The 22,982-nt window shown below is 48.7% G+C and overlaps 4 protein-coding genes across 4 annotated transcripts; 1 reads left to right on the top strand and 3 right to left on the bottom strand.

Moving 5' to 3' along the window:
- Window positions 1–396: 396 nt before the first annotated feature.
- On the top strand, window positions 397–2,010 carry HOO65_030138 (Mitochondrial inner membrane translocase subunitTIM44; the record flags this gene model as incomplete). Its single annotated transcript, XM_071002121.1, has 2 exons — window positions 397–1,226; window positions 1,335–2,010. The coding sequence occupies 2 exons, from the start codon at window positions 397–399 to the stop codon at window positions 2,008–2,010; spliced, it is 1,506 nt and encodes a 501-aa protein (XP_070859817.1).
- Window positions 2,011–2,780: 770 nt separating this feature from the next.
- On the bottom strand, window positions 2,781–4,546 carry HOO65_030137 (exoglucanase 1 precursor; the record flags this gene model as incomplete). The annotated part of the gene is made up of 2 exons (XM_071002083.1): window positions 2,781–3,989; window positions 4,052–4,546. The coding sequence occupies 2 exons, from the start codon at window positions 4,544–4,546 to the stop codon at window positions 2,781–2,783; spliced, it is 1,704 nt and encodes a 567-aa protein (XP_070859816.1).
- Window positions 4,547–8,711: 4,165 nt separating this feature from the next.
- On the bottom strand, window positions 8,712–10,431 carry HOO65_030136 (uncharacterized protein; the record flags this gene model as incomplete). The annotated part of the gene is made up of 3 exons (XM_071002091.1): window positions 8,712–8,807; window positions 8,882–10,221; window positions 10,311–10,431. The coding sequence occupies 3 exons, from the start codon at window positions 10,429–10,431 to the stop codon at window positions 8,712–8,714; spliced, it is 1,557 nt and encodes a 518-aa protein (XP_070859815.1).
- An 885-nt stretch (window positions 10,432–11,316) lies between these two features.
- Window positions 11,317–21,251, bottom strand: HOO65_030135 (uncharacterized protein; the record flags this gene model as incomplete). Its single annotated transcript, XM_071001747.1, has 4 exons — window positions 11,317–12,965; window positions 13,023–15,802; window positions 15,932–20,873; window positions 20,939–21,251. 4 exons carry the CDS (start codon window positions 21,249–21,251, stop codon window positions 11,317–11,319), a joined length of 9,684 nt encoding a protein of 3,227 aa, XP_070859814.1.
- Between the last annotated feature and the right edge of the window lie 1,731 nt (window positions 21,252–22,982).

Below are 22,982 nucleotides of genomic sequence, written 5' to 3'. Positions count from 1 at the left end.
CATGAAAATTGCCCTGGCTTGCAAGGTTGGCGGATGTTTTGCCGTAGCACTAAGGTGGGCTGAATTTTTGGCGTGCGGCTAAATCCCGGTTAAACAATATATCTGGGGCTAAGGCCATTGGATGCTAGAATTTTCGGCCTTTTTTGTTCATTTTTATCGTGGCAAAGCAGAACTCGCCGGCGCTCTGTTTCTCTCGGCGCTCCGTTGATTCGTTTATCGGTTCATTGGTCTCAGGTGAGACAGGTCTTTTTTTCTTTCCCATCCTTTTTTTTTTTACTGATTTTACTTGATTTTTTCGCCTTTCATCTTTTCTTTTTACTTTGGCCTTTAACAGTCTTGTTGTGCCCTTCGATACCAAAGGACCTTACAACCATAATCTCTTGCTCTCTAGTCATCATGCAAAGAATAACTGGATCTCGACACTCGGCCCTCCGAAGAGCGACTGCTCTGGCTGCAACTGCGCCTACAAGAATCTCTGCTTTGGCCATATTATCGCAGCCGTCCACTACTTCCACTTCTATCTCCGCCACTACCCGCCTCACATCTCCATTCGTGCCCAAGTTTCTCGGATGTCAGACTAGACAACTACACGTGACAAGCCGTCTGCTACAGGAAGATAAGAAGGACGAAAAGAAGGACGAAAAGAAGGACAACGAGGAGGAGGCCAAGGGTGAAACCAAAGATGGTGACAAGAACAAAGACGATAAGAAAGACGAGAAAAAGGAGGATCTTCCCCCACCGCCACCCCACGGTGACAAGACACCCTGGGAAGTCTTCCGCGAAACCATGCAGTCCGAGTTCCAGAAGTCTCAAGAATGGAATGAGTCCACCAAGGCCCTGGCCTCCTCTGCCCAAGAATTCACCGAGAGCGAGTCCGTCCGCAAAGCCCGCGAGGCTTACGAAAAGTCTACTGGCGCTGTTAGCTCTGTCGCCTCTTCTGCTGTCCGCACTACTGCCACTGCCATTGGTAAGGGTGCTCAGTGGACCTGGGAGACACCCGTTGTAAAGGGTGCCCGTGCTGCTGCCAACGTCACTGGTGAGGCCCTGGACAAGGCTACCAAGCCTATTCGTGATACTGAAGCGTTCAAGAATGTCAAGGAGGCTATTGACGATGGTAGCAGTGCGAGATACGGTGGATGGGTTGAGAAAGAGGAACGCCGTAAGCGGAGAGCGGCTCAGATGGCTAAAGACCCTGCGGCAGGCGAAGTACTGCAGGAGAACCCCGAGTAAGTTTTGACTAGTAGATAGGCATGCATCCACCGCTGCTTGTCCGAATTAGAGCCATGAGAAGACAAAAACCAGAGACCCGTTCTAACCACAAGCATCCTCTCTAGCGCTGGCACTAATGTCACACTGCACAAAGACTCCGCCTGGAAAGAGTCTTGGCGTGAGTTCCGCGACAGCAGCTCCGTCGTTCAGGGTCTCTTTAACATGAACAAGACTTACCAAGAATCCGAAAACCCACTTATCAGCACCGCACGTAGCATCACCGACACCATCGCCGGCTTCTTTGCTGAGAACGAACAGGCGCTCGTGGTTAAGAAGTTCAAGCAAATGGACCCCAACTTCCGTATCGAGCCGTTCCTTAATGAGCTACGTGACTACATTCTGCCCGAGGTGCTTGACGCCTATGTCAAGGGAGACGTGGCTACTCTTAAAGAGTGGCTCTCGGCTGCCCAGTTCTCGGTTTACGAGGCTCTAACCAAACAATATCTCACCATGGGTATGAAATCCGACGGCCGCATCCTTGACATCCGCAACGTCGACGTACTCAAAGCTCGTATGCTGGATCCTGGCGAGATCCCCGTCTTCATCATCACCTGCCGTACACAGGAGGTGCACGTCTACCGAAATGCCAAAACGGACAAACTAGCTGCTGGTATGGAGGATAAAGTTCAGTTGGTTACGTATGCCATTGGTATCACACGGACACCCGAGGACGTGAATAACCCGGAAACGCGCGGCTGGAGAATCATCGAGATGCAGAAGAGCGGCCGCGACTGGTACTAGATTCTCGGGGAAGGGAGGTGAGAAGCTACAAAGTTAAGAGGAAGGCGGAGAAGCATAGAAAAGAAGAGGGGAGGGGGGGGGGGGAGCTAGACGGAGTGACCGACCACAGAACGCGCGTGGGCACTCGTGTATATTTTCTGTACAACATTTTCTGTTTTGTTTCATTTTTTTTGTCTTTTGCGTTTACCGCTGTCTCATTTGCTCTTGCTATCTATCGTCTGACTCGCTTCTTGCGTTCCATGGCTTCTGTTGCTTGTATATATCCCATTATTTCGCCTTTCCCTCTGTAACTTGCACCACAGCCATTGGAAAGCAAATAGAGAGAGAGATAAGACAGCCCTGTACTTTTAGTTTTGCCTATTTTGGACGTAACCGTTGCTAGCCTTGATGCCTATTATGGAACAGTATTATGAAAGTTTGTCGTTTCCAGCACTTGATATTATCTAGTCACTTTGCATGAAGGGGAGATGCGGGTTTTAAGGATAGCCAAAAAGGACAGAAAATAGAAATGAATATATGTACGCAAGAAGAAAAACACTATGTAAGTATATGTACGACACAGCCAAAGAAGAAAGTAAAAGGGAAAATAGTTAGCCAGAGCGTAATTAGCGCCCCAGCAGATCCAGTCAGCACCCAAGAATTAAGACAGGAGAGGAGGAAAGACTAGGCCTTTCTGCAGCTTTCTTGCTCTTTATTGTTCATCCTCAAAAGAGAAGCAAAGTCCCCTGTCATGTCTGCTTTTTACCCAAGCAAAGTTAGCGGTCTGTTGCCTAGATGCACTGCGAGTAGTAGGGGTTCATGACCTTGCAGGTCGTGCCCTGAACACAGTTGCTAGAGCCGCTGTAGTCGCCGCCACCGCACTTGCCATACCGGGGAATAGCATCTGAGGCAGAGCCGGAGGCGGGGTTAGAGGCAGGAGTGGAGGCGCTACCGGCGGGAGTTGACGCCTTCTGGTTGACGGGGGCAGCGGGAGTCACAGCCTCGGGAGTGACAGCAGCAGCAGCGACCTTGGAAGACGAAGGAGCCGAGCTAGGGGCAGTAGCAGCAGCCTGGTAAGACGAAGAGGCGGCAGAAGAGGAGGAACCCGAGTTATCGGTACTAGGAGAAGTGGAGCCCGACGGAGCAGTGAAGGTAGTGCCGATATCACCAAACTTGATGTTGGAGAAGATGACCTTGCTGTTAGCGTCAGAGGCACGGATATCAGAGGGCTTGCCAGAGCTGGTAGAGCATTCACCACGGGCGGAACCAGCGGCAGTGGAGTCAACGGGGTAGGTAGAGTCTAGCCACAGCATGCTAGCGTAGTTGTCATCCCACAGGGACATGACCAGGACCATGCCCTGTTCGAGGGCAGCACCCATCTGGGCCAAGCCACCGCTGCTGGTGAAAGAGTCCTTGTCTCCGAAGGCCTTCTTCTGAGCAGAGCAAAATTCCTCGTTGATAGAGTTGCCAGAGACACCCGAGATCTTGGACTCGGAGTTCTCAAAAGTCACGCCGTCTTGGACGTAGAAGCGCTTGATATCAGCCAGCTTGCCATCAGAGCCCTTGATGAATTGAGTGACAACGGTGACCTTCTTAGTGCTGTCAATCTTCTTGCCAGCACCGAAGAACTCGGTGTCACCCATACGGTACGAGTTGAAGTCGCAACCATCGGGGTCGCAGTTGTCGCCGTAGCGCTGGCCAGAGTAGGTTCCACCGCAGGCATCGCCTTGGCAAGTCTTCTGGCCAATAGTGTTGCAAGGGTGAGGAGTGTAGGCAGTAGCCATCTTGTTAGCCTCCCAGATGTCCATTTCAGAGCAGCAAGATCCCATGCCACCAATACCAGCGTTCGCATCAGTGGAAGAGGGGGTCCACTCATCGGAGTTGGCAACACCACCAATGAACTTGATGTCACGGGGGCACTGAGAGTCGCAGTAACCAGTACCGTACTTGGCACCGGCCTTGTTGCCGGGGTACTTGGACATGCCACCGTCTTCGTCCATCTATTGTTGATACACTGTTAGAATCTCGCCTCTGCCGCATATAGATGTATTAATTTACTTACAGACACGAAGTACAGAGCGCCGTTCAGACCGCAGCCCAGGTTAGAGACATCAACATCGAAGGTAAACTCCTTGCCGAGAAGCTGGAACATCTGGTACTTGTTCTCGTCGGCCATCATGTACATGCGGGAGCCAACGTTGGTGCTGTAAGCGCCCTTGGTGACGAAGCTAAGCGAAAGGGACTCATCAGTGGTGGTAGCACCATAAGTGCCAGAGTAGTCAGCACCATCAACACAGCACTTCTCAGCACAAGTCGTGCCGTTAGTGCAGGTAGACGACCACGTGTTTCCGGTGTAGCAGTTAGTGCTGCTAGAGACCTCGTGGGTCCAACGCCAGTTGGCATCAACAGTGATACCGCCCTTGACGGTGTCGCAGCCAGCAGTAGTGCATTGCTGCCAGTTCATGGAGGGATGAGTCTCAGCGGTGAGAGAGCAGGCCTGCTGGGCGCGGACAGTGGCTACCAGGGTAGCAAGAACAGAGAGCTTTTGGCCATACATGTTTGCAAGAGATTGGAAAACTGAGGGCGGTCTTTAGAAAAGGGTAAAGAGAGACAAGAAGTGGCACTACAAAGAGTGTTTATAAAGAATGAATAGAGTTGGAATAGAAACTGAGTCAATCAGTGAAAAGAGGGTTTAAGAGAATGTGTTAGTCTGAATCAACCAGGACTAGAAAAGAAGGGAAAGTTGCTTGCAACTTGTAAAAGGAGAGATGAACAATAAAGATGTGGAGATGAGGATGGAGAGGGAAGAAGAGAAACAAGTCGAGAGTAGGGAAATGGCTGCCCTTAAATACATCATGAGGGCAATAGAAGATGAGGGCCAATACATGCAACTCAAGGCCTCACAGCTCTCCCTGAGTCGGGCCTTGTCCTAGGCCAGCTTGCGTTGAATCAATTGAGGCTCGTTCTTGTCAGTGCGCCGTCCCTGGATACCTGCTTGGGTATGGGCGTATGAAATGAGACCAACACCGAGCCAAGGGCAGATCACAGGGTGGAGGGTGGAGGGGTGGCAGTAGCAAAGCTAGTCGGCTAGACTGCAAAGTTCATGTTCACAACGGATGATTATGCGGAGATGAGGCAAGACAAGCCGAAACACGCAAAGATACAGCCAAAATTAGCGGTCAGCGGCCAACTATCCATCGGAAGCATCATGGGGAGTGCCTCGTGACTATGCTCAAGTGGAGTGGGGGGATGGTATTGCGGCCGAGGGTCGCTTTGCGTCTGATGTCTGGAATACAAGATTCCATCTCAAGGCTTTACTTGGTGCTTTGAGGAATAGGTGGCCTAGCCCGGGGCTTTGAAGCTGTCTGAAAGAAAAGGGGTGGGAGGGTATGGAGGAGACAGAAAGAGGTGGTAGGACGTTAGGCAGGCGGAGCACGGCGTTCCTTTGTCCTTTGTCCTTTGTCCTAGTGCTTCTCTATTTTTCGTCTGAAGATTCTCAAGAGACAACTTCGCGGATACTGGCAGGGCTTGGTGGCGTTGACTCGATGGTCTTGGCCAGTCTTGGCTTGCGATGTTTGCCTTGGCTCGGAAAATCTGGAGGTCATGCCCGACTATCCCCTTGCCGTATTGGGAAGGACCCCTTGAAAGCTCAGCATCCTATTCGCTGCCTCTTTGACGGGTTCTTGCCAAGCCCGCAACCACGATTTCACGTTTCTTTCTACCCTAAAGCCAAGGCTGCCACTTTTATGTCTCAGGGTTTAAGGGCTCAGGCTACCAAGTGACAGTCTTGGCCCTACGAGAGGTAAAAGGTGGGCATGTACAGAGTACCTGAATGGGCAGTGATAGATACATAGTACAAGTGAGCCTATTGCAGAGGACTGTTCTGCAGTCTCTTACCGCCTTGCATACTACAGACTACAGACTACAGACTACAGACTAGCTAATAACTACCACGTCCACTCAGGCTTCCTGGCTTTGTTCGCCTCCTTTCATTCTCCCCGTTTCTACTCTCGGCACTCTCAACGAGATTCCCCTCTCGTGTCCAAATAGCGGGACCCATTGCCGATGCTGATACTACACTATACCCTATTCTCTCTTCTCCCCTCCTCTTGCTGCTCTTTTCTCCTCTGCTGACGATAGAACAGATGAACAGATGAAACAGGGCCCCAACTGAAACCCACAATGTTAGGAAATAAGAGCGCCAGCAAATCAGCTGATAGTTTGCCAGAGTGGCAAGGGGGATAGAGGGCTTCCTTTCTAGCGTGTTCTCGCAGCCTGTCGTGCCAAATAGGGCGCGCCTCGGGGAACGCAGCAGCTCTTTTGCTCTTCTGCTCTCTTGCATATTTCTTCGTGCAAAGATCCCGTCTATATCCGCAGCCACATGCAGCGTCGTTATCCATTCCCGTCCCGAGCTTGAAGCAGTTCTTTGCCCTGGCTCGCCTCGTCTCTTTGCTGGTCGTTGGCAGCTCTTGGCATGACGTACGTTTTTGGAAAACGAAGGGAGTTAGTTAACTTGCTCTCCTGTCTGACTCTTCTCAATCTCTTGGCTACTTCTTTATTGTTTGCTCGGGTCGGGTTGTATTGGGTGCACGGATCATCCGTCATCCCCAGATCTTCCTCCACTAGCATCAATCCATGCAAGACAAGGCGTCCAGCTATGCCGGTTGTATCTCCCTTATATCCATATTGTGTTTCAACATCTTTCTTTTTCCCCAAGCAATAACATGGGATCCTTTCGCTCCAGCTAAAACCGCTCGTTTAGGGGGGGGGGGGGGGAGGAGGAAGGAAACAAGCTTCGGTCAAGATACGCTTGGCCTGGTCGCCAAGACGGCAGGTAGTCCTCGGTAAAGTGGTAGCAGCGAAGAACTAACTATATCCCGTCTAGATATGGATTTCACTTCATGGTGGTCAACAAGTCAATAGGCTCAAGAAAAAATACAGAACGAACCAGGCACTGCAAGTCGGCACCAACCACATGATATTGCCCCTGACGACCCTCCCGTCCCAACCTTGATCTTCTTTATTCTTCTCTTCCTCAATCTTCCTCTTCGATTTATGCCTGATGTTGGACTGAGCGCACCGAGCATCCCCCTCCTGTTTATTACCTTTTTTTTTTTCCCGGGGTGCCTAAACAAAGACCCATGTGTAAAACCTGCGCGCCCCAAGGCATAGTCATGTTCTGCTACTAATGAGCAGGTTTTGACTACACCCAATAAAAAAAATACCCGAGAGTAGCATCTCCTATGCCTCCTGCAGGCCAGACAGAGAGCAGCAAAGCAGCAATCTAACGCCGACAACTCCGTCTTCAAAGAGCTACGGCAGAGCCAAGCCTCCAAAAGACGGAGCGCAATACCGCTTCGCTTCTCTTAGAATGTTACCAAGAGTAGACATCCAAAGAAATCCTTTGGATATTAACACCGAAAATACACTCACATTTCGCCTGTGTCTATTGGTGGTGAAACTGTGGACTTCCATCCGTCGGAGAGTTTGCACGCTGTCTTGTGTTGTGTCTTGCCTGCATAGTCCAGACAAAATCTGCTCATCTTCGCATGGCTCTTCGCGCTTTGAGTCCGTTTCCACCTATGATTCCACAGCTGTTAGCTCCGGTGTTCTCCAGAGACCCCTTCAACCTGCTCTTAGCCAGAGTTTCAGGCGTCGGTTGAATCCCCTTCTTTGACGATCATTCGCGTTGTCGAAAGCCCGTCTGGTAGTGCAGAGAGCTTCCCAGCCCTGAGAATGTTGCTGATTCTGTAGCAGTATGACGACTAGCTCCTTCCATGGTATAATTAACACTCCTTGTCTCACCCAGGGGTCCTAATACATGTCTGCGCAGGAAATGCCTGACTGCCCAATTATACAATCCTTCTAGTCACTTCCCCTCACCGTTTGCCCAAATATCCTCCGATAGAGGGGGCGCTCGGTGATCGAATGGGTCTCTATGAGGGCCTCGTAAATCTGAGGCACAGTGGAAGCCCCGTAAGGCCATACTAGAGGGGACGGAAGAAAAACACAACCCCATGGCCGAGTATCAACCATTGAAACTTCATGATAACAAGAGTTGCATGCGCATATCAACTTCAGATGAAGGAGACAAGGGCCTGGCCGCCCGTCAGCCAGCACCGTGGCAAGGAAGGTATAGAGGAAAATTGGGAAAAAAAGAAATTATACCCTTAACCCTAGTGAATGAGGTTGTGTCTTATCTTTTATTGCCAGCTATAGGTGATGCAGCAGTCTTGGTCATTATATAGAGCGCATATTCTATTAACACTACTTGAAGAGCGAAAATCAATCTCCCCAATATTCCGCTAGCAAAGTGACGTTGTATGTTCAACGTCAAACAGGCAATGGGTATGGGTATATTTACCTCCAGATGATGGCGATGCAACAACGTGCTCAATATAAATCACGCAATGGCCTAGCCAACTTGTAGTATTTGCCTGTAAAACGGCAGCATTCCTCATGTCACATTGAGCCCTGCGTCGCTACGAAGTTACGATCAACTTGTTGTATTCATGTCTGCCCAGATTCTCGATCCAGAAACATCCTTTATTTCCAAGATCCCAAAAGCGCCGTTCGTAAACTAATGAGTAGTGCCGCGGAAAGGGAGATTTACACAATGTCTGAAGGACATCTGAAAAAATGCGCCAAATGGGGAGGCAGCATCTAACCTTCGCGGCACTCGAGAAGCCCGAGTTGGTAGTAATCCGACTGTGGACAAGATCTCACGCCATCCGCGCATCCGACAAGTGCAGATTCTTCATCTGGCGCGGCAAGTCGCTATCGCGCTCGTAGCAGAGCCCGCAGTTGTTGCATAGTGTCTGGAAAGCTGTTAGTAACTAATACATCCTGGAAGAGGCAGCAAAAAAAGAACCAGAATATGGCCTGTACATACCTTTGCACCCGCTGGGCCATCGCGGACTGCCCATACACTCGATCCCCAAACGCGGCAATGCGAGCAGCGCCACGTCGCACGCTCTGCATCTGTCATGGCGAGAGCATATCCGCCGTCGGGCGTGCCACGCCCACTCGGCGACAAGCTGCGGAACCGACGCTTTTTCTTTGTGCGCTCGCCACGGCCCATGCGCTCCTCTTCGGCTTCGACGACAGCTCCAAAGCCCGAGAAGGGCACTGCCACAGCAGACCCCGTGTTATTACTGAAGCGAGCTGTCTCACGGCGTAGACGGCGCAGCTGGCGCTCACGGTCGCCTTCACGTTTCTCAATTTCTTCCTTGGTAAGAAACTCGATTTTGGGCTCCCATGCGTCTGCAAGATGTTCTGGGTCGTAGCGCCAGCCGGCCATAGTGTCGGGAGCGGCATCATTGTTATGTTGTTGGGCGCCCCAACCATTGGATTCGCAGGCTTCTTTTTTAAGTTTGAGCACGGCCTCGTAGATGGCGTGCGTTAGTGCAGGGACCCATTCGCCTGTCAGGCCAAGGTCGGCGCAAGTTTGTTTGGCAAAGAGCTCCGCAGTGCCGGGCGGATGTGAGAGAGACCACTCAAACTGGTCCGTGTATAGCACCGTTGATAATATCAACGAGATGGAAATGATGCAGCGGTACGTGTCGTCGGGGTTAAACTCGTCGTCTTCGGGCGCAATCATTGTAGCGTCAGCTGTGACCTTTGGCGTTGCGGCTAAGCTTGGGTTCTGCGATTGGCTTTGGCCCCGTACTGCGCGCCCTTGTGTGGGAGGTTGTGTTGAGGCCGGAGCAATCTGCTGTGAGCGGTACAAAGGGTGAAGGGCGACACCAGCGTACTCCTCCAACTGCGTGCGGATTTGACGGCTTATCTCTGTCACAATTTGCTGCCGGTTTGGTAAGTCTAGGTCTGTGGCCAAAGTTTGCGCAAACTGATCGGTAGTGATGAGTGTTTCGTGCAGGTTCCATAGGAAGAAGTCACGGAGCTTGTAGGGGGGAGTAGGATCCTGTTGCCGGAACTGTGGCAGCGTCATGTCTAGCCCTTCGTGCATGGCAGGCATAACAGGGAACGGCCGGTCAGGGGTGTATGAGGGAATGTCGATGTCGATGCGGATCGGAATGAGTGTAAGTGGTAGAGCGGCCTGTGACACATTCTGTTGGTCTGTTCTGATGGCGCGGTGGCGCGTCCAATCGCGCCAGATAGGCTGTACCTCGACGGGGATGTTGGTCTCCTTTCCCACGACATCAGACCAGTCCTTGCCTCCTGTTCCGTCATCTAGTTGCTGCTGCTGTGCGCGGGAAGAGCGTAGGGCATTGCCTCGCCGGCGGGGTTATCGGACTCGTCGTCAAGGTCATCATAGCCGTCTTCGGCATAGTTGATTATCGTGGTGCCACGCTTTGTTGTACGTGAGGATCCGGTGGCTGCTGTGGTGGAGGGCAAGAAGGGGGTAATAAGAGAGTTGTTGTAAGTACGTAGGCGTGGCGCGTACGAGGACACAAACGCCTGTGGTTGGAGCTGTTCCGTCATAATGAATGTGACTATTTTGGACGAAATTTATTGCTGAGGGCCGATCGAGGGACCGTATGCAGCGCGAATTAGATAGGGACAGGAAAAGTAGACTATTGTCCTGCCTGTCCTTGTATTGGCAAAACCCAATTGTTCAGGGATTTTAAAGTCGGCTCGGCTAGGTCTAGCCTTGTGGTGAGGCTGTCGCGATAGCAACTGGGTAGTTCAGGAAAAAAATCCGATAGTTAGGAGGGCAGAGCGTCAGTGTTCTAGCAAGAGAACAACCTCTTTTGAGTTACTAGGACTGCAAGGAGTGCAGTGGCGTCCCTTGCGATTATTCAGAACCTGTTAGTTTCTGGGTTTTTAGTATCGTCGCTTCGTCATGAAATGAAGCTTAAGCCGTTGGTGTCGTTCGCGTGTAATAGCTAGTGAATTTCTCTTCTAGAGTGAGAATCGCGTAGGAAAAGCAGACTCAATTGGTAGAGCCCCACTTTGAAACGCCACGTAAAGTGGCTGGGCCGGGGTTAACCCTTACACAGATAGACCCTGACTACTTGTGTCACTAGCTATAGTTAGTCCCACTTAAGGTGACTTGTGTAAGCATGCATATTGAGTCCGTCTCAACCTAGGCAAGGTTGGTTAGGGCTGGGCTGTTCTCAGATAGTGATACACTGTGTTGTATGTATTTTGTTAGATTTTGGGAATAGCCCTTACTATATTGGCTTAAATGGGCACACATTCAGAATTTAAGGAGAGAAATCGGCATCACGCCATGTCATAGTTCTTTTATACTTGACTATCGAACTACAACACATATGAACGCAGACTTGGCAATAAACGTCTTTTTTATTCTTTGCTATGTTATCAATGGCCTTTATCTAGGAGTTGTTACCGGTTGGGGTGGGTTTAGTTTGCGTCGAGGTCCATGCCCTCCTGTTTAGAAGCTACTAAAGATTGGTCTTCAGAGCTGAGGTCCGATTCCTTTTCGTATTTGAGCCGTAATGGGACTAACTGTCGTTCATGTGCAAAAGACTTCTTGGAATCAAGAAATTCCACAGCTTGGCTCTCATTTCCAATGTCGCTATCTTGAGGCACGGGGCCTGCAGCAATGGTTTCACCCTCGATCTTGGATTTAACAACAACGTCGCGAGTTGTGGGGTCCTCGTTGGCAGTCGAATGAGCCACATTGGCCATAGACGCTTGTGTGCTTTCCCTAGACACAGCATTGGCCGTAGCTGGCTCTTCAAAGTCGCATTGAGAGAGAATACGCGTGTTTAGCACTGCGCCCATGTGGCTATGTAGAATGCTAGCGTTTCCGCGTCTCAGCGACATAACACGCTGAAAGAAGGGAACAGGGCTTTCGGAGAAAAGGCTTCCACCACCAACCCGTCCTTGCAAATCACAGTTGATGAAGCCGTCTATAGCGATATCTTCGCCTTCTCTTGTTGGCTTAGTAGTGATACCTAGATAGTTGCAAATGGCAAGATATTCGTCGAAACTGGACATGTAGATTTGGCCAGCGAACAAGTTCAGCTCACGGATCAGATGTGGTGCTACTTCTTTGATTGTGGGAAGCGGATCTTTGTGCTTTGCATTGGCCGAGATGACAAAGAGATCAAGATTGTCAAGCGATGGTAGACCAAGGTTGACACGTGGCGAATACAAGTGGAGTGATACACGGCCTGATGAGTTCTTCACCATGTCCACAGCTCTCTCAGCCTCAAAGGGGCTGATTACTAGTAGCTCACAATTCAATGCGGAACTGTGGCTGGTGCCCTGGTCGATGGTGGTGGCTAGAATCCATTGGACATTTCGTAGATAAGAATCTAGTATGGTTGCACATGAAGTTTCCTCGCTACTTTGAACTGTTTCGCAAAAGTCCTCCGTAGCCTGTATGTGACACTTGATTTTGGCGAGTGGATAAAACTTGCTGGCTGAGGTTTGAGCAAACATTTCGAAAGCTTTGCGAAAGTGAGGACCCTCTGGCAGAATCCCTGTTTCAATGAAATCGACAACGTCGATATTCCACATGTGACTTTTGGCCTTAATAGGGGGCGTTCTACGGATCTCGCGCTCCCGCTCAATTTCAGGCGCTAGCTCGCGCTCTTGCTCCTCGTTTAGCATCGATCCAGCCAGCCCATGCTTGCCAAACTCTTGAACTCGTCTGGAGATAGGGTGGTGGTCTGGAAGCCCCAGTTTTGAAAGTTGATCAGTGGTTGCAAGTGATGGATGATACCGCTCTTTTAAGGTTTGCGTTTCAGGCTCTAGGAACGCCTGCGCGGTAGCAACAGACATAGTATTTTCGAAGCTCCAAATCTCATTCCAATGTTCTAGGTTGTAGCGGTGACGAGAGCCTTGGTTTGCCCATAAGTAAACTCCATCGCAGATGAAGTTCCAAGTTTGCTGGATGCACCATGTGAGAATACCCGGGACGGTTGGAACTGCTTGGCGTAGTAAAGGATCTTGTTCCTGTTGCGCAATTTTGTTCTTGATTTCGTTGGGAACACAGAAGATCACAGATTGGCCGTGACCGAGTTTGCGCATGCGCATACAAGCTGGAATTGCACCATGTTAGACTAGTCTTTAAGAGGATAGCAGCTAGGGATACATACCTTGTGTTAGTCTGTCTTTGGTTAGGCCAGCCCCCAGAGTGACAGCAGCTCTGTAGTTCGTGGGAAGTTTCAAATCAATCCCCCGAGTATGAGCTTCGTCTAAGAAGACCAGGCACACATCTAGCTGCGCTGCAAAGTGAGAAGTCTGTAGGGGTTCGACAACACCTTCGCGATTGACAACAGTCAACTCGTCCTTGGCATTTACGAAAACAACTGCTTGGGTTCGGGCATCCTCAGGAATCATGGAAAGCCATTCCCTGGCGACGTCTTCATTGTCAAGCTCCAAGATTTGAGCCCCAACATCGAGAATCACCCGTACTGGCGGAGTCATTTGAGTCACAGCCTTCAAGAGAATGACAGCATCCGAGTCTATGCTATGCGGCATCTTTCGGGGCATCACATGAACACCAGTCTCGGGGCGCAATAGATAACTCAACACCAAGGCGTTCGTTCCTTTGAGGCTTTCACGGTCGTATTGTATGATGTCCAGGGGCAGAAGATCTCGGGAGTCGTTGGTTCCACTGAAGCCTGTGGTTGGGTTGGTTTTGACTTCACTGAGGTCCCAGCCTGAGGCGGAAATACGCTCTGGGAACTCACGCATTTCTCTAGGAAACACTATGTTGCTCAGGAAAAAGTCAATGATGGACTTGGAGTATTTCAGGTGCGGGAAGACCATCTGGATGCACTGCGATCTATCTTCTAGGTTGATGCCAGAGAGACTGCGAAAGCAGTCTGGAATGCCTACAAGCTTGTCAATCCAAAGTACGTAGACGGTCTCTGGCTCGTTTCCTAGTTTCAGCATGCTGAAGCACTGGAATAGCTCATCGTCGCTTAGGCCACCGTAGTAGTAGCTTAGAGAGGTCAAGATCATTACTGCATCGGGATGACTGAACTCTGCTCTTGCTGAAGGACTGTCCTTTGCGCGGTAGGGTACAGCAAGACGAGTTTTTGGCGTCCGGGAGGCATCGAGACCATAGTCCACCCTCCATCGTTTTTTCATCAAGCCAAAGGCGAGAACACCCATGGAAAAGAGGCCACGTAAAAGTAGAAGGGCACTGAAGATCTGGTCAGTGTATTTGCCATCAGAGAAAGTCTTTTCGACCTCAGTAACATCTGAAGCAGAGATGTTGATATCTAGAAGATATTTCTCGGCCAGTTCGCGACGGCTGGCAGGCTGGGTGATGATAGAGAAGCTGGCAATGCCTTTGTTACAGACATCTTTGGCTACCTTCTCTACCAGGAACTGCATGGCGTTTGCCTCCAGAATACGGACTCGGGGGAAAGAGCCTGCTTTGTCTTGTGATATCTCAACGCTTTGCGGAAACCTCTCTTGAACAGTTCCAATATGGGCTGCCACAAGACCAAGGACTTCCTGGATGGTGAACCATCGCTGAGGGCTGTTGTCGATGGGCCGTTGGTTGCCAATGGTATAAATAAGCTCAAACTTGACACTGAAGTTTTCATCGCTCTCGTCTACCAGGAAACGAGACTTGTTGTTCATGAAATCTTGGATGCTAACAAGTGTATCGGCACAGGGCGACTGAGAAAGCTTTGCTTGTATACCAGCAAGCTTAAGCGATAGAAGATGCTCAGGTTGAACTAGCAAAACACCGCCGACATTCTGGCAGTCCTGCAATAGGCGTAGCAACAGCTGAGCTTGCGATTCTGTGGTTACTAGGCCCCGTGAATATGGCATTTGGAAAACACGGCGATTGACAAGCCCGCCAAGCTTGGTCAAAAGCGTTTCAAGCATTTGCTTCGACTGGGGCTTGGCAACGATAACACACATTAGGCGCTGTTTGTTGGCCAGAGCTGCCGAGACGATTGGGACAATGACGGACGATTTCCCCTCGCCCATGTTGAGTTGCGTAACACAGTTTTGGTCTGATGGTGGGTTAATCATGAGGTGTGCAATGTCTTGCTGCACCTCTCGGATGATAAGACCTGAATCGATCTCGAGTAACAATGAGTTTGGGTAGTCCTCAGGGCTCCAGTTCAAGTGACCAATGTCATTCAACTCAGATTTCAAGGCAACCCAGTCCTCTCGGAGAATAGCAGATTGGACTCTTCCGGCCCTTTGAACCTGAGTTATGGCGATGCCGTATGCCGCAATAATAGATCTCCAGTCTCGTTGAAGCTCAGAACTGTTGAGTCTCTTGAGGAAGAAAAATGGCGTGAACCGAGGTTGATGAAGATTATCGCTGACGAACATGCGATTCAATTTCCTGTGACTGTTGTATGCGCTAGCTATGCTTTTGAATATTCCGTTCGCCTCGCCTTCGTAGAAAGCTCGCAATTCATCTGCTTTTGACAGTAGCCCATGGTAATCATGACGGTCTACCTGTTTGCGGAGTTCCTCCTCAGCCGCCCGGGTGTTACAGGACAGAGGCGGTTGGCTACGAAGGCTGGCAACGCTCTCTTCTAACCTGTTCAAATAGCCCCTATGGTGATCTGTCTCAGCAAGCTTCTTGAGTCCTCTTACCAGTTCATTGAGCCGTGTCTTGTTTTCAGCTTGATCTGGGTGGCACTTCTGGATATTAGAACCCAATTCAGTGATGACTATCTCAGAGGGTAGAGGAGAAACTTCCGGAGGTGTAAGTTGGAAGATGTCGTCCGCCAGGATCAAGCCTTTCGCCTTTCTGCCAACAGGATTTCCAGTCTTGATCTCCATGTCAATCGACTTTGACTGCAAAACTAACAGAGCTCGTGGGATCTGGCGCTTGAGGATCGCCTCTATGCTCTGAAGACGGCTCTGCAAAAGGAGATTTTCATTCCAGTGTCTAAACAAATCTCCTAACTTGGTCTTGATTGATCTGGAATCAAACCATGGCTCCCAGTAGTTTTCAGAAAATGTTGGGCAAAACCGAGGAAATTGCTTCTTAACTTCATCACACAAGTCTTTTGCAAACCTTTTCTGAATACCAGTAACCATGTGTCTAAGTCTCTTTGGTGACATTTTTTCATAGTCTTCGTCTTCGATTTTCGGACACTTGCTAGGATCCTTTTGATGCTGGAAGAAAACATTAATGATAGTGGTGGCACTGAAAGAACAGCCATAGCTCAAATCAAACTGATATTCAGGGAAGTGAAGGGCCATCTGAGGTTGTCGCCAAATTTCCATGCATATTTTGATGATATCAGGAATCTCATTCTTGGCCAGGGCTACTGCACCAACCCACATCATCATCTGGAAAACATTAGGCTTTGTCCCTGAATGTCCTGACAGCATCTGGAAAAGGGCAAGCAAATGCTTGTTGCAGTAAAGAGTATCTTCAAGATCCTGGCAATCATACCCTATGAAGATTTTCGTGCTATCTAGAGAGAGTCCTGAGACATGTTGCTCTTTGGTGAGAATCGTATAGACTGTAGTGGTGATGTTGATATGTTGAGAAAGAAGGCTCTTCTTTTCGAGCAGAGCTAACATGGCTTTTGATGTTTGAGCAAGACAAGGGGCTGCAAGATTATCAGCACAGTTACTCTGGTGAAAGCTGGCACGGTTGTATTCCGGATTACAGTTGCTTGATGTTGTTAAGCAGGATTCCGCTCCAAACTCTGAAACTCTCACAGAAGCTGAACGCCACATGTCTCGCTCAATAAGAGCCTGGTTTCTTTCGGATAAAGACACAGAAGCGCTAGTCTCGCGGAAAACAGTTTGGAACTCTATCGAGTTAGAGACTAATTTGGACACAGCAGTATGGAAATACCCGTGTTGTGCCAGAAATCCCAAGTCAGTTCTCCAGTTGATAGTCTGCATTTCCTTCAGGTGTTCAGGGTAAAATGCCCTTTCAGGTGTCAGGCTTGATATCCTGGCCAGAATATCACTCATCGCTTCTGAAATGGACGTGATGGATTGGACAGCAGCTGAATTCAGAATTTCCAAGGCTTGCTCAGTACCGGTTAGTCCAGTAAGTTCATCAGGCACACAAAAGCTTGTCAAGGCGTGCATGTAGCAAAGGTACAGTTTGCTGTAGAAGTCGCCGTTGTCTACCAGTCGGCCCAAGGTGTAGTCAACGTCGTAGGCATGGATCTTGAAGGGCTCTACGGGCTGAATCAAGACCCGTGTAAAGCCTATGTTACTAGCCTGGGAGACAGACTCCTTTCCATCCAGGACTAGGACCTTGTGACGAGACGGGTCTGCTAGCCCGCAAAGGACAAGCTTATTATTAAGGCCGTGGAGAGTGCCGAGATCAGGCTCGTGAGCCACCTTCATGCCACGATATTGCTTGCTCACTAGGTCCGAGGTTCCACTGTCCATGAAGAACTCGTGCTTAAAGCGCGGAAGTTGGATATTGAGCATGCCAGTGTCAGCTTGAAAGCTAACTTCAAGATGCCTTGCTTCTTCTAAGCAAGAAAAGACCTTAGCGATAGTCTTGAATTCCGGTGAGCTCAAAGGTAAAATCGCACGGCTCGTGTTGGTGTTGGTATTTTGGCGTAAAGTCCACGTGTTGTCATGAGAACGATACAGTCTGCAATGGGACCTGGAGTGAGCCCAAGTCTCACCTAGAGGACGGAATTCAACGACGTCATCCTGTTTGTTGTACCAATGGACGTGATTCTGAACAAGATGGTCTGGGAATTTGCTTTCGAAGATGTGGGCAGGCAATAGATACAACTCGGCTCCTGTTGGGCTTACAGCACATAGCTGGAAATGGGACGGTCTACTGTCACCACTGCCAGTATTAGAGCTGAAATTCAATTGATGGCCCTGGAATTTGCATCGAGCCTGATGCACAAAGCCTTTGAGGCCAGAAGGGGCAACCTCGAAGACAGTTGACTTGAAAAGATTGATGTAATCAGGGTGCTTCTGAACATCTTCCGGCAGCCTTCGAAGCTGCTTTCCGTCCACAAGCAACTGGCCTGTCAAGAGGCTAAGCTGCACGAAATAAGTCTTGTCTTTCACACCAGCGCTCTTCGCATAGCAAGTCACCCAGTGAATAAATGGCCCTTGTTGGCAAGTCCACCCACCAACAACTGTGAACTCAGGCCAAAAAAAGGATATAGCGCCCTCAATCGCTTTGGTTCTGCCATTGTGTTTTAGTCCCTTTACTACGCTATCGAGGACTTCATGGGAGATCCTCATAAAACTGTTCTGGATAACGATCTGGGCAGTAGTTCTCTCCTTCAATAAACCGCTCATTTCGTAATTCAGGATGGTGACTTTTACGAATTGTTCAAGGACTTCATCATCGTTGAGGATAGGCAAGAGCAATTTTGTTTCAATGCAGAAAGAAGCAGCGCAGGCTAGTATGGAATGGCTGAGACGCCTGGTGAGATGTTCGTCTTGGCTGGCGGTGTAGAGCTTCTGCTGAAGCTTTTGGACCCAACTGAGTGAAACCTCGCGACAGCGCTTTAGAAACACCAGGCCACTCTTGGTAACTTCAGGCGTCGACACCAAAGATACCACACGGGCGGCAATGGAGGTGAGAGTCATCAAGGCCACGCTAGAATCCCAGTTCTCTTCAAATCGAGATAATGTAGTCTCAAGGCAGCGGAAGATTCTAGTCGCCATATAATCATCAACTATAGAGACTGAATCTCGCTTGTTGCCCGAGTTTCGCATTGGCCCCATCTGGTAGATACACTGCAGTATCATGGTTATAGTTTCCTCCTTGTTGAAGTCAACGACTGGGGAAGCCAGTTGGAGCAGAATGTTTGGCCATTGAATCCTATACCCTAGAGGCAGTGTTGCCAGAGCCTTGAATTCATCTGGGGAAAGATGACTTGGGCATTGCCACTGCTTTGAAATAACTTCATTGGGGTCTGGCCCAGCAGACTGACCGACCCGAAAGCTGAAGTAGTCCAGGGCTTTAGAAGCAGGCGGCATCTTGAACTGGAATACGTTGAGCTTCTCAATAGAGTATCCCATTTCTTGTGTGGGAATGCAACACTCAAATGCGTCCGATGTCTGCCAGTATTCCCATTGAAGACCGTTTTGAACCAAAACATCCTGCACAGTACTATTCGAGATGCTTCCACCTTTTCTGTGAGAGCTCTTGTGGGGTTTTGTTCGGCTTCCAATCGTTATAGTTCGTTCCAGATAAGTGAAGGCAAATGAAGAGAGTGGCTGATAATTCCATAGTTTCAAGTATGGCGTCGCATGATTTGGTAGCAGGGCATTGAACAGCTCGCAATGTAAAATATACGTCGAGTCTCTCCAAGAACTGAGCCAGTCCGGCAGCAACAGCTCCACGACCACGGCTTTCTGCCGATTATGATTAGAAGGCAACGCACGCTCGCAAATTTCAATTTCCAATTCTTGAGCAGCTTCTATGGCCTCGCATGATTTACAATAGCGAGAGTGAACTGTTTTCTTACGGCCGCGTCTAATCTTGATCTCAACATACTCGCATTCCAAAGTCTTGTGTAAATCGTAATAGTGCTTGTACTCCTCTTTAGCCTTTTCAAGCTCAATAGCCTTTTCTTGGCATTTTTTCTCATCTTGAGCTTGAATTTGTGCAAGCAGATTGCCAAACTTGGGGTCCGAGTCGAATAGTTTGACAGTAAGGCTTGTTGCGTGTCCAAAGTTCGAGCAGGCATATTGAAAGCCATGCTTGGCCACACTCTTGCGTTTTTTGACATATTGCTCAATCCGCCGCAGACGCGCCATGTCGCCGGCAGACTTCAGAACAAGGTTGCCGAGTCGTTCGATAGGGAATGAAGGAGAGTATTCTTCTAGAGGCCCATAAGCCATTATAGAAGCCTTGTCAAGATTCACCCAGAGCTCCAAGGTACAAAGAACTGCTTGAGACCGTGAGATAGGGTCCGATTCGTAACTGAGAGTTGACTTTTCGTAGTATTTCATGATGAGCTGGCGTAGCAAGGCCCAAAGGCTCCGTTTCTTGATCATTTCTGGAAATTTTGATGGTATCGCCAAGATCCATGCCTCGAAATCCAAGAGTCCAAATCCATTTTTGATACTGGAAAGATGATGCATATCTGGCAACTCAATGGACGTATTAACCTCGAGGATTGGCTGGAAATTAGCGATACTGTCCATTTCAACCTTCAGTTTCGGGGTAATATGCTCGTCTATAGCTCCGAGGGAGACAGAGCAAACAGGCTCTCCTATCTCATGTAGCTCAGCAGGGACTTTCTGAAGCTCCTTGGCCTTTGCTGCATTTCGTCGGCGATAGAGAACTTGGCTAGCATATTCTAGCTCTTGGTTGCAGTATTCAATGATTGTGCTCTCGTTGTTGGCAAGCTTGAGCTCTAGGATCTTCCGAAGGCGTTTCGAAACCTTGGAACTCATGGCATAAATGAAGTCACTGTGGATGTCGGTGTCACAGGCCTTTCTCATCACCTTAGCCATATAAAATGCCATAATGGCCTTGTAAAGAAACTGGCCTGACTCTGGAGCACGGCGAATGAGTGTCATTTGAATGAATACTCTAACAAGTAGCCAAATTGGGCTTCTTCTCCATGGAAGCAGGCAGCTTTTCCAGAGTACCTCATCATGGGTGTTTTTCTCGACTCCAACAATGGGCGTAGTAGATCCCACAGACTGAAGAAAGCTTGACAAAAGGCCGGTCACTAAGTGAGCCGAGGCAGGAGAACGGTTTTCTTGATGCAATTGGCCAGCTTTCTTAACCTTGGGGATAGTTCCAGAGGCAGTCTGTATGCTCATTTTGGCGACTGTCTCCGCTAAAACAGATCGGAACTCCGGTTTCGCCATGGTAGGGTTATCAATTGTTATTGCACTGGCTGGAAACTTTCTCCTGATAGGAGCATTTTTTTGATAAACGGCAGTGTTCAAAGGGCTAAGCTCAAAGCTTTCAATAGATGTGGCCCCATCTGTTTGATAGATGACAATGCCTGCATTTTGTGCCTCCACAAACAAGGGGATCGAGTAATCTACACAAGTGACAAAGGTTAGCATTTCTATTTCACGCTCGGAAGATGGGTTGGTTTTTCCATACCGGCGTTTGAGAACACGCCGCTCAGCTGTTTCATAAACTCTACCTCATTGACAGAGACTGCCGAATCATTGGACGAATGGATTTGCTCAAAGGCTTCCAGCCCAGACGAAATTTCAGAGATGAGATCGCAGTGCTCATTCGGACAGTAATGAAGAAACAGTTGTACTTCGTTTTGCAAACTTCGTACAAGGCCCATTTCGTGTTCGCCATTGCGGTCATCCGCTTGAGGGAGGCTAGGTGGCATGAACACATGATGAATGTTGAAGAGGTCTTGGGAAGAGAGACTTGATGGGCTTTTCTCTTTGGAGGCCATGATTCTCTATCCCTAGGGGGTGAATAGTAAAGGGAAAACGTGTGGTTGTGGCCGCGATAGCGACAATGGTAAAGCAAGAAGACAAGACAATGATAGCAAACAGTGGCAGTATGGGGGTAGTTTTGGGAAGGTAGAATAGATGGCCACAGTTACAATGTCAAGTTGTGATCAAAGAGATGAACACAAAGTGATGCTCTCTAAGATACTCTGAGAGGGCTGGAAAGCCTATAATGATAGTAGGAGGCAGGCTAATCATAGGATGAGTCAAGCAGTAGGCAACAGGCAGCAGGATACTATTGATAATAGTGAACACAGGCAACTAGATCATAGCAGTAATTAATATCTTAAGTACTCTATGAAATATATTAAGCTAGCTGCAAGACAAAAGATGACCAGCCAAAAAAGAGGGTTGAACACCAACCAGCTGTCAAAGGATTAGCCTTTGTTGTATAATTGCTTGTGCTTATTCTTCACTCTCTCCTCCATCAGCCCCTGATTGCTTCTTCAACTATGAGATATACAGTCACGTGTCCTTTCCTGTACGTCTGCTTAGTCATGTTCTGGCGGCCTTCACTGACTTGGCAGCCAGCGAAATAAATTAACCAAACAAGAAATATAGTGTAGTTTCATTAAAGAACACAAGTCAAAGCTAATGCACTTCATACCTCAGAGTCTGTATATTAGAGGTTGAGAAGCAACTTGGAGGTGTCTTGAGAGATAAGTGCCCTTGATGGTGGGTGACACCTAGGGCTTCAAGCAGTGCAGTGATGTCTTGGCAATTATTTAGGGCTTGCAAGTTCCTTGTTTTAGTGCTGTTGTTTCATCATAAATGGAGCTTAAGCTATTGGTGTAGTTCACACATTATAGTGTGTGGGGTCCTCTTCAAGAGTAAGAATCTTTCCATGCGACTGACCTACGCATCACCAGCTAGACCCAGTCCTAGAAGATCCTGCAACTAGACTTGATTGAAATTTTCCTCATAAAAAATCACCACAGAATTGTGGTTAATTATAAAGAGAATTTCTATTCACACACTGATGGTTTCCTATTTGCACCCTAAATTTTGGTGCCCCATACACCAAGTAATTCAACCAATCACATCACCAATCTGACAGCAATCTAGCCAATAGAGTAGCGATATATCTTTTTTTAAAGTGGAACCAGACTTGAGTAGGGAAGCTAAAATCCATCATCATAATTAAGTGAAAACTAGACCCCACCTTCTGAAGTCTAGCGTAGTCTTCTTACTACTAATGATTTGAGCATGTACACTAAAAACTAGATGAATTAGGTGGTCTGTACACTATATTGGCACTAACTATCAAGTTTTTAAAGTACCACCTAACAATAATACTACAGGCTTTAGGTCCACCCACCTATATATATACCTCTTACATGTTCTTGTTCTAGCCTTTGTAGGAAGTAATATGAGTTACCTTATGTCTATGAAATTCTAGTAAAAGAGACAGCAAAGAGGCCATTACAAAGCTCGAAATTGATTCAGATTGGCGGCTAGACAATGACATCTTCTTGATTCAGGAGCCAGAAGTTATTCAACGTGGGCCTGGGCGATCTCGAAAGACTGCAATCTTCAGTGAAGATGAGATAAGTGTCTTCCCGTTGTCTCCGTCTGTCTATGAAAGCCAAAAAAAGTCATCCCATCACCATCCCACAACCGATGTCAGACCAAGGCTACTGCCATACAACTGCCTCAGTATGGCGCCGGCCAAG

This window comes from Ceratocystis lukuohia, assembly GCF_044167205.1.
Source record: "Ceratocystis lukuohia strain C4212 chromosome Unknown Supercontig3_pilon, whole genome shotgun sequence".
Classification (NCBI taxonomy): Eukaryota; Fungi; Ascomycota; class Sordariomycetes; order Microascales; family Ceratocystidaceae; genus Ceratocystis; species Ceratocystis lukuohia.
The sequence above is the reverse complement of the archived record's forward strand: the minus strand, read 5'-3'. Positions and strand labels throughout refer to the sequence as shown.